At 44.7% G+C, this 10872-nt stretch overlaps 1 protein-coding gene across 1 annotated transcript in view; it reads right to left on the bottom strand.

The window, feature by feature from the left end:
• Nucleotides 1–624: 624 nt before the first annotated feature.
• LOC138566671 (sushi domain-containing protein 6-like) overlaps nucleotides 625–10872 on the bottom strand; it is an 81309-nt gene continuing 71061 nt past the window's right edge. Inside the window, exon 5 of the mRNA XM_069644237.1 lies at nucleotides 625–1584. Within this exon, the coding sequence (XP_069500338.1) occupies nucleotides 1239–1584 (346 nt within the window). The 3' untranslated portion in view covers nucleotides 625–1238. The remainder of the gene's footprint in view (nucleotides 1585–10872) is intronic.

Genomic DNA, 10872 nt, shown 5'->3' with positions numbered 1-10872 from the left:
TCGATTACCCTTATAGCTCATTACCTTCCCTCTGGAAGAGGTTTAATAGGATGGCTTTGAGACAGGGATTGGAAGGCTGTGAATGAACTTACTCGCACAGGAATGTGACTGAAGTGAGGGTGACGACCACGGCAAGCCGCCTCCGGCTCGCTTTACCTGCGACAGACTGCACTGAAGCAGCACTGAAAAACGATGCACATTTTTCTGCCATCATGCAATTGCTTTTTGGTTGTTCGGTGTAGTTTTTAATCTTGCCAGATGAAATAACCCTGGCTGCGAGCTTAAACTCTTAATCAAAATACACAGGCATATTCCAACACCTCACCGAAGAGGAATTATAAACAACCACGGTTTGAGATGATATCACTAGTAAATTGGCAGGGTACATGACACTTAAAAAGATCAAACTGAATTTAAAACATACTATAACTCCTGCCTCCTGTGTCCATCCCTGCACACATTTCACCTCTCCAACTACTGAAAGCAGAGAGGGGTGAGGAGGATGAAGTCTTTCTATCTGACTATAATCTGGTAAGGTGACGTGTCACCATCCTTCAACTCACCATGCTTCCCCCTGAATCAGTTTAAAATAGTCACGGTCATCAATAATGGATGGGGAATAACTTTCCTTTTATAAAACACTTTATTACAAAAAGATGTTGCAAAAAATATATTATTCCAATAAATAAGACGTATTCAGTATGAAAGATGTTTCTTACATCGATTGCCTGTAACCGCTTGGAGGTGTGTCCAGCACATCATCCGAAACCTCCAATCATGGCAGCTTGCAGAAAGTAGAGCCACCAGACTACATAAAGCCCCTGCACCTCAAAAATGCTTTACTTTAACTTGACTTGACTTTGTCCAGAGTCCAATTTGTAAACCACATCTGAGCCTCAACTGTGGAATCTTCCCTCCTTTCTGGTAACGGACCCCTAGCATGGGATCTGTGCCTCTGAGGCAAACCGTCTTGTGCTCTGGCCCAAAATCTCCACCTTGAAGGCAGGCTCTGTTGTGTCCTGACCTCAGTGGTAGACAGAGGCAGAGCCGTGCCCTGGTCCATTACCAGCACCTTAAAAGCAAACAGCACTGGCTCCAGCACAAGTTGAGAACACAAGTGGATCCTGCATGTGGTACCTCACCATCCTCCAACATAGTTCTCTTGGATTTGTAGTCAGGAAATTACTCCAATGCAGGCCCTGCGGGCAGTGCCCAGGGATGAGTTAAGCCAAGCAATCCTACTTGTCTGCTGGAGTTCCAAGAAGGAAGGACGGAGGGGTGTTAAAGAAATGCTCTGCTTCTCTACAGGAACTAGTAACGTGAGCTGTAGCCTGCATCTCCTCATAAGATGGTGGTGGAGTGCAGCCTCCAGTGCTGGGCCAGGCAGTTTCTAGCAAGTGGCCTTCTGGAATGTTTTGCTGTACAAGATCTCCTTCTGCTAGGATGAGGGGCAGTGGTGCTTGCAAAGGGGATGGTGACAAAGGGTGTCCCTGGGGTCCATACACCGCTTCCTCGTAGGAAGGCAAAGGCACTGGATGCCAAACTTCACTCTGCAAATGTGGTTCCTGCATTCGGCTGTAGTCTCTGAGAAAGAGAAGATAAGGTCAGGCTGCAGTACAAAAGATAATTATCAGTGTAAAAAAATAAAGTCACACAGCCAGCAAGCCCCCCCATCCCCTCTTAGGAGACCTAAAAGCCTTCCTCCCCTGTTCCTTTGAGGCATGAAAAGAAAGCATGGCCCCTAGTATAAAAGGGGCAGTCGGCATTCAGCATCATCAGGAACACCACACTTTTTAAATCAGTTAACCACTTGTTGGCTCTCAATGCAAACTACAAAAACAATAAGCATGCCGCTACAGTGGTACTTGCAAGGGACATGAGCTAGGAGTATGCATCATGGTCCACTCCAATCCCATCCAAAACGTACACAGAAAGTGATGGCAGAAGGACCGTGCCCCTGTCTTCTCCTAGTGTAGCATCCAAGTTAGTTTTAAACTGGCTGCCTGCCACCACTTGCTGCCCTTTGCGGATTTAAAAAAAGCATATCAGTTTTTCATTAACATTTCAGTTTCCATTTTCTACTTCATGCCTTACTTAAGCTAATCGAATCACACCTTGCACTCAAGACAAGACGCTTCTGGGTAAGATTCACTCGGTCCTTACCACCACATAGCGTCTAGCAAGCCTTCAAATCGGTGCACTTAAGTGCCCACAGGCCTGTGCTCTTGTCCATTGGCAATGTAATTTGGTGGGCCACCAACAGCCCTTCGGTCCTACACTCCAGAGTTTGGGCTAGTTCTCAGAGACACCAGAAGATACACGCAGCACAAGATTTGAAGGATTTAGCCGCATGGTAAAAAACAAACATCCGTTTAGTTTTACAGGCATATTGCACCCCCCTGACCCATCACCCTTGCCTCTAATGGGGTACGAAGGGGGCGGAAATTTACAATGGCTGACTGGGACCCCAAAAGAGGGCTCTATGGGTCATCAAGATCGAAATATCACAGACAATCAAGATAAACAAAGTCAATCATGCATAGTTTATTCGCAACTTTCATCAGTTCCAGGTATGGGCCACGTGTATGCCAATAATATATTAGTGGACAATTTTGAAATATGCACCTAAAAACGATAATTTTTTTAAAAAGCTGGTTGTATGGAAAACTCCCTGCAATATTTTATTAAATGTATTTTTTTATTTGTTTTTATTTGTTTAACACAATGCCATCCCTCCCAAAGGTCCACTGAAGATGTTTTTGGTTTCCTGACCATTACCTTCAAGTTTGGTCATGTTAATTTCTAGCTGGTTCCTTGAATACAGATTTACAGCATCTACCGCTCTTTGCAACCCAAATCTCATGCACCCACATATCCTAACCATTTTATATGCAGGTTACGTTTTTCACAGAAAGATTAGTGCCGCTTAGATTATCATCAGGGTCTATCATGTGAAGATTGAATAATGGGGTAAAACGTAAAAAAAATAAAATAATTGTCAATTTGTGCCATGATCTATGGTCAAAGGACGTGGTATAATAAACAAAGAAGCCTATGAATAATGGATAGGGCAGTAAGCAGAGAATGCCTAGTCGATTGGCCTGCCCTAAAACCCATTTGACAGAGAGGATCACTTTGGAGTTCCTCAGGCACTCCGTGCTACAAGAAGTTGCGTGGCAAAGATCTTGCCAGGGGTATTAAATCAGAGAGATTAATCTACATGAAGTGTCCATTTTAAAAATTAGATTTCCGAGGATTAGTTACAGTGCAACCGTATTAAAATCACAGACCTGTATAATAATATATCCTCCAACATGTCCCGTTGGCATCCGATAGAAAGCTTGGTAGAATTGCCAATGGACAGGAAATATTTGTTTAATAATAAACCAGTTGAATTATATATTCTATTTTAGCACATACACCAGGTTTATGAACATTCCCCATTTAGGCAAATTGTGAATGCGGCATTCTTTAGTTTTGTCTAGATCATCAATGAAAGGAACACAAACGCACTCCGGTAGCTAGACGGGTCACGGAACCATTGCAAAATTACATTCCAGAAAAAAAATATTCAAAACTAAGGAGGTGGAAACAGAAGCGAGACTGCACCAATTAGACACGTTTTAGATGCTAAATGATCACATGAAGGAACATAAAAAAAAAAGAAAAAAAAAAACAGGCATGAAATCATCTTGTTTTCTATAAATTGGGGGAGCAACATGCAGAGGAGGGTATTTTTAGGGTGATGTGTAGGTCGGGAATAGTTGAGGTATACCGTGTAAGACTATTGGAAAACATAATGGGAGGTTAAGGCAGATCTCCGTGAGCTAAAAATGAGCTTTTTAGAAAATCAATGCCTGGATACTTTATTTTTAAATTAAACACGGGAGACTTGCAGCAAAGAATCACATAGAGTTTACTCTGTCGAAGCAGAGGTAGGGCAATTACACACGACACATGAACTTTAATGTAAACTAGACGGAAAACAAGTATGTACAACTTTAAAATTGAGAATGGCTTATGAATAGTGAAATTCACAGTTAAAAAAATTCTAAAGCATGTGGTCTTCAAACTGTAGATCTGGCCCCCTAGGAATGGGCCTCAGGGGGGGGGGGGGGGTGTTGGGGTGCAGTCTAAAAAAGTTTGAATACCATTCGTCTAAAGAAAAGTCCATGTATTTTGCTATGCTAGATTGTTTCTCCTTCCATGCCAACAATATCCCTGAATGTGCAAAAGTCTTCGAGACACAGATTTCTGCTTGGTGTTCCCAGAGGAAAAGACTCCCTGTCCAATGGCAAACTGAAATGATACAAGGCGATCACGCTTTTGGCAGGTTAATGTCAAGGAAGGTACCAATGAATTCGATCCTCTTTGCGATTAAGGCTGGGGGGGCAGGGGGAATAAACACCAAAACTGAAGAGGCTGGAAGGAATTGGAGACAGGCTGGAGGCTCGTACCAAGCAATTGCACAAATAGTGGAAGCACTGCACATTGATATAACAAAGGAAATCTGCCACTGAGTCAGCAATTTGGTGAACATACTAGACTAATTATGCACAACATCAGGGTTCCTCTGTAATCAAAGTGGCTACAGTGCCCCAAGGATGTCCTCTTTCATCAAAAGAGCTCCTTTCAATGGACCACAGTAGCACCATAGAGCATTTCAGAGACCATCACTGGAGCATCATGTATTTAAAAAATTAACCTGCAAAGTCTAATTGTTCTTAACGGTTAAGGAAAATAGAATTTATAAGAACAGTATTTCACACATAGAAGGGAAAAATAAGGGAAACCGTTAAATACCAAAACTAAGAATCACACGCACATCCTGTGCTGCAAAGGTTAAAGTTCTGGTTAGAGCTGGTACATATTTATAAGTACTGCCTGGTGAGTCACGGGAATCACAAGCTGTTTTTGGGAACAGAGAAAAGGTAAACGGAACATCTCTGCAGATGTACAAACTCTTTGCAGAGGCTTGTCTAAACACAATGAATACCTCTAGGGCAGAGAGAATGAGAGTTATGTTTGCTTAACGAGATAGCCCGTCACAGTCAGTGGAGCATATAGAGAGATGCTATAATTTGGTTAACGTTTAGATTGTGAGGTGAGAAGGGAACAGGGAATTAAAACTATGTTCAAACAATCAAGTCACGTGTGAGTAAATATGGCGATAGGGAACGCTTTCTGTCCTCCAATCATATGCATATCCATGGTGAAATGTATATACTTTTATTTCGATAACGCAGTATTCTTTGTGCATACCTAAGCCAACTTATGCGCAACTAAACTTGTATAGGTAGGAGGGATTTTGTGGCACAACCAATGTCTGGAAAATATGCTAAAGCTGTGTGTGTACAAATATTAGAGCTCGATTTTCATCCTTGCGAGGGCGACTGAACTCCCAGTCGTGATTCAATGTGTGCTTTCTGAGATCTCATGTCCATCTCTCATTGCAGTGTAGAGTTTGGTTGAACATTTTGTGAGCCTGACTGGTTCTCATGGGCCTCGTTGGACTACTCTATCCTTGGTGAGGCACCCTGTCAGAAATAGAAAAGTGCTACTTTGAACAGAGGTAAGCAGACCCCTCGTTTGGCTAAACGTCTGACTATCTCCGACGGGGAGGTTGACTCGGTGGCGCCGGGGAGGTTGATTGAGGAAAAGGGTACCAACCAACTCGGTCTTTGATTTTATTTACATTTTTTAAAGTAAGTGACATGAGATATCCAAATGTTATTTTCATTTGATGCAATGGTATAACACTGTAAATTGTGATGTGATATTTGGTAGAGCCCTCACTCCGAGCTAAAGGATAACAAGAGGAAATAGTAGCCTTTAGGTTTTTTTGGAAGGAAAAAAGGGTTATTCAGCACTAGCAAGAGCGATCAACTTCTTAACAACACTTCAAGGCTTCTAATGCTTTAGCAGTCCAATCCCTAGTCAAGAGTTCATCAAAGCCAGTTGAGGAGGGGTGCAAAGTCTTATGCAGCAGCAGAGAAAGCAACGCTCCACAGGATTGATTGATAGTTTATTTATATCGATACCTAGTTACTTTAGGATACAAGTTACTTTAAATATAAGACTTTAGTTAGTAGTGACCTTGTAAAGGACTCCCTACAAGAGCACAAGCTGTAAGCTTGGGCAATAGGTATGGAGGACCACCCAAACAGCTGGTATCGCACTCTAGTCACGCTGGAGCAACTATTTGGCTAGAGGAAAGTACTACCTTGAGCCCCACACAGTGTTTGAAGAAATTGCAACTGGATTCTTTCCTGTGCAGCAGCGATGGACCCGGTCTCCCGTTTTCTCAGTCTGGTGACTGAGGGAGGGACTCTGGAAGGGATGTCGCAGTAGCAGTTGCGAGAAAGGACCCTCAGCAAGGATTTCTTCGGTCTCCCACACCGGTCTGCGGTGTTGACGGCTTTTTAGAAGCTCCAACAGTGAACGGGTACCCGTTCACTGTCCAACCACCTCGATCCTGCACTCTGGTGAGGGAACGTTGAGGAGGGTCTCTGGAAGTCCAACTGGGGTCACCAAAGTTCTTGGATGATTCGTGTACAGGAAGACGATGCACTGCAAGTGGGTCAGAGGTCCCGTGGTACTAGCAGTTTGCAGCCCTGGAAGGTCAAAGCATGTTGGGGGATGGCTCATTCTGCAGCTCATCTTATGGTTAGTAGGTCCCGCCAACCAAAGGGACTTTCTTCTTCGGAGCTCCTCTGTCGATAGGAAAACTGCGTCAGGACAGCAGTGGTCGCTTCACTTGAAGCATCTACCGGTGTCTCTGGTTGTCTTCTCTCTGTTCCAGTGGTCGACTTGCCTTCTGCCTCGGGAACCTCGCCTTTTATTCGGATGTCCAATTCATTCCTCTTCAAACTCTCCCTGCAGTTTATAGAAAGGGGCGGGCGCATGTCCAATCACTGTCCCCAGTGGGAACAGGTTCCATTCAGGCATATCAGCAGACAAAGGACAGGGGAGTTTCAGGCTCCTCCCATACTTCCTGTCCTCACAGACACTGTAGCCTTGACGAGCTATACACAGGGTTTAATGAAAATAAAAGACTATGAAAGGCGAACCCAATGGGTCCCCAGCAACACTGCACATAGAAAGTATAACGGATTCCTTTAAGAGATATGGTGAAATAAGAACAGAGGTCCCATGGTTACAACAAATAAGAATGTAAGAGGGGGATCGGGGGGCTCCCCTCATTCAGGAGAAGGAAAAGGTCCAGAATTCCAGCAAAAGAATAATACAGGGGCTCCCTGATCATGTATTAAAGAGGGTGAATTCCCATTGCAGGGTTAAACAAATGAGTGGAGCTAGTAGCTATTTAGCTCCAGCTTGTAGCCTAGAGCCTGGTTAGATTGGCACCAACAGCTACCAGGAGCTACGTTTGGGTCCCCAAGCCAACCGAATACACCTATGTGAATTTAATTCTGCATTTGGGACCATCTATAAATCGGCATTAGGACAAATCTATGACATTTATAGCATGATAGCTCGTAAAGAAATAAGCAAAATATTACGTTTCCATCTTCTGTGGAATTAGATTTGCTGAACGCTATGTACTAGCTCCCCAGTGGTAGCTCCTGTTCACTTTAATGCCAAATACCCAGGAGCTTCTTTTAGCTCCTGCTTATAAAATCTTAACTTCGATCCCTGCCATTGTCGCATCAGGTCATGGACACCCAAGGTTATTCTGGGACATTAACCTCTATTCCTTTTACCAAACATCTGGATATTACCCTAGGTGCCACCACTATCAAGGTGCCTTTACTCTCTGCACCCAAATCCACAGTCAATGTTTTGGGTAGGGATTTGAAGGGTTCATTGAATTTCACCATTTCATGTACCGAAAACGGGCTTATCTGTGCAACCCCTCAACCCCCTCCCCCCTCCAGGGATTTATTACCTCCATACTAGAGGGTTTAGCACAGCGGATGGGGACTAAATAGAGGAAACCCAGTTGATGTATCCCTGCTTCAAATTGTGCTACATTACTAACTTTACTAACAGAAATGCCACTTCATGAAGGAATAGAGGAATCTGAGTGAAATAGTTTTTCCCCAGCACTACCAAGAGGGTGATTAACAAGAAAAGTATGGCTTCAAGGGATTGCAGTGAGACAAATGGGTGTCTATTATGGGAACTGATTCATAGGGCATTGAGTGGGTGGCCGTCTTCAGTCTGGTCATCTAAAACTTGAGAAACCTCATTGACAAGCCTCCCTCTCAAGATTAGTATCAAGAGACAGAATTGGTGTTTGAAGTGGATATTGCAATTTTGGTACAGGCATTATAAAGGCAGATCTTTCACCACGGTTTCCTGAGCTAGAAGCAAAATAACTGATCTACTAGACCAGGTGCCCTCCCAAATGAGGTGGGACTTCAGTATTGGCACAGTGCAGATCCAACTAAAACCTGGAGCTATCCTACCCAGGGTAAAGCAGTACCCCATGTCAAGGAGGCAGAAGACGTTATACAGCCTACTATACAGGCCTTTGAAAGGCAGGGAATTATATATAAAGTAAGCGCTCCATGTAACACGTTGGTCCCCCCCCCCCATTAACAAAATCGGGGAATGGAGGCGAGGGGGTGTAGAACGGGTTGTGAGGGTGTGAAGCAAGGGTGGTAAGGATGTCCTGGGTTTTGGAGGCAAAGTGTGAGGCCAGTGCATTGCAGAGGGCCTGGGAGTGAGAAGGGGAGGAGGAGACTGAGGCTTAACACACAGTATTTTTTTTATATAGATCACCATATCATCTGCATAGAGGGAGACCACCACTCTCTGCTCATATAGCTGAATCCCCATGTAAACATGTCTATCCCTAACCAGTTCAGCCAAGGGTTCAATTGCCAAGGCGAATAGTAGCAGGGAAAGGGGACACCCCTGACATGTACCTCTCCAACAAGATACTCAGGGTCAACTGATCATTCACTATGATACTTGCCACAGGCCGAGTGTAGAGCAAGGAGACCAGAGAGAAAACTCCTCCCCCATCCTACGTAGTACCATAAAGAGAAGGGGCCATTCAACCAAGTCCATTGCTTTTTTCGGCATCCAATAGTAATGCCACAATTTACTCCTCTTGAACCACTTACATTAGTCAAAAACATTTGCCTCAACCCATACGAAGTGGAGCGCCTTGGAATGAATCCCATCTGGTCTGACCGCACACATCCGCACATCAAAGGTGCCAGTCATATCACCAATAATTTTGCTAGGATCGGATCTAGGTTGATGGGTGAAATAGGGTGGTAGGACGCACACTCGTCCGCCGCCTTCCCGGGTTTCAGCAACACAGTGACCACTGGCTCCGTCAGACTTGTAATCGACCATCTCTTAGAGCCTGTTGATATACCTTTAGGAGATGCGGAACGAGCTTTGACGCAAAGTGTTTATAAAATTTGTCGTGAAACCATCCGCCCCTGGGGCCTTCCCGAAGGACAATGCCTTGATCACCAATTGGATTTCCTGCACTGCTATGGGCTGGTTGAGCCACTCCCTCCCGCCATCCATACACCAGTAAAGTGCCACCTGGTCTAGATAGTCGCGTATCTCTGGTTGTGAAACCGAGTCTGCGATGAATAGAGGCCGTTTCATCCCTAAAGGAAAAAAAATCATCTTCGGCGCATCAGTTCTCACGGCCCTTGACAATAACTGACCAGGACGCTGTCCCTCCCCATATTGCCCAACAGCTGCCTTACCCAACAGAAATGTTACTTTCCATTATGCCAGATCTTTACATTTATCCAACTCCTCCCTGATCTCCTGCGGTCTGGTCAGTGCTTTCACAGACCTGGGGTCTGTCGTAGCCGTGCTTCTCCATTTGTCTACTCTCTCCCGATCGCTCTTAATATCCCGGCTTCCTTCGAGATACACTCTCCTCGAATCACACATTTAAAAGCTGTCCCATAGTCTGCATACGAGTCAACAAGCCCATATTTTCCTCAAAGAAATGAATCCATAGAATGCATGATACCTGTATGAAACACCTCGTCCGACAGTCCCTCGCTCTTGAACACCCACTGCAGCCTCCCACGCTCCCATTCCGATTTCTCCAATATCAGCACTAATGGCGCATTATCCGATAATGTGCACGCTAATATTGTGGCCTCGGTCACCCATCCCACTATTGTGTAGGAGACCAGGAAGTAATCCAAACGTGACTGATGCAGAGGACTGAATTGTAAAACCAGCCTCCCATTCATTGTTAGTTTGCCATATATCATTGAACTCCTAGGTCCAACATATATCCCGTATCTTACAAGTCTTTTTTGACAGCGGTCTGTGAGCCTCACCTGTCCTGTCAAGGTCTGGCTCCATTACAGCATTGAAATCCCCTTCCCAAATAATTGCCGGGTGTTCGCCTATCTAGCTGTTGGGTTATCCCATTGCCCAGCCATGCACAGATCCAAAAACCATCACCACCCTCCCCTCTTGATCCTTCACCATCTCAGTGAGGCAAAACCCAACCATGTTCCGTACCAATATACTAACTCCTTATCAGAAGGAGAACTACGATGAATAGTATCACGGACACCACCACCTCTGCCCAAAACGTGCCTCCCCCTAGGTGTCAAATGTGTTTCCTGAAGGAACGCTACATCAAATTGAGGTTGTTGTACTTCCCATAATACCAAGCAGGATTTAGATGGGCAGTTCAAGCCCCTGATATTCCAGGTCATTCATTTAAGATTTAAGCGATGCCACCATATTTCATACCTATCCCATAGAAATGCCCGGAAATCCCAATATGCAACCAACTCTGCACACAGCGCGCAAATAATGAAAATATATCCGGATCGAGCAAGAGCAACCCCAGGAACTACCCCCACACCTGCACCTACCTCCTCCCCCACCGACAACCCCAACTTGCCA

The sequence above is a fragment of the Ambystoma mexicanum genome, chromosome 2p (assembly GCF_040938575.1).
Source record: "Ambystoma mexicanum isolate Mex_15411 chromosome 2p, UKY_AmexF1_1, whole genome shotgun sequence".
Lineage (NCBI taxonomy): Eukaryota > Metazoa > Chordata > Amphibia > Caudata > Ambystomatidae > Ambystoma > Ambystoma mexicanum.
Note: the sequence above shows the minus strand (reverse complement) of the source record. Positions and strands in the feature narration are given on the sequence as shown.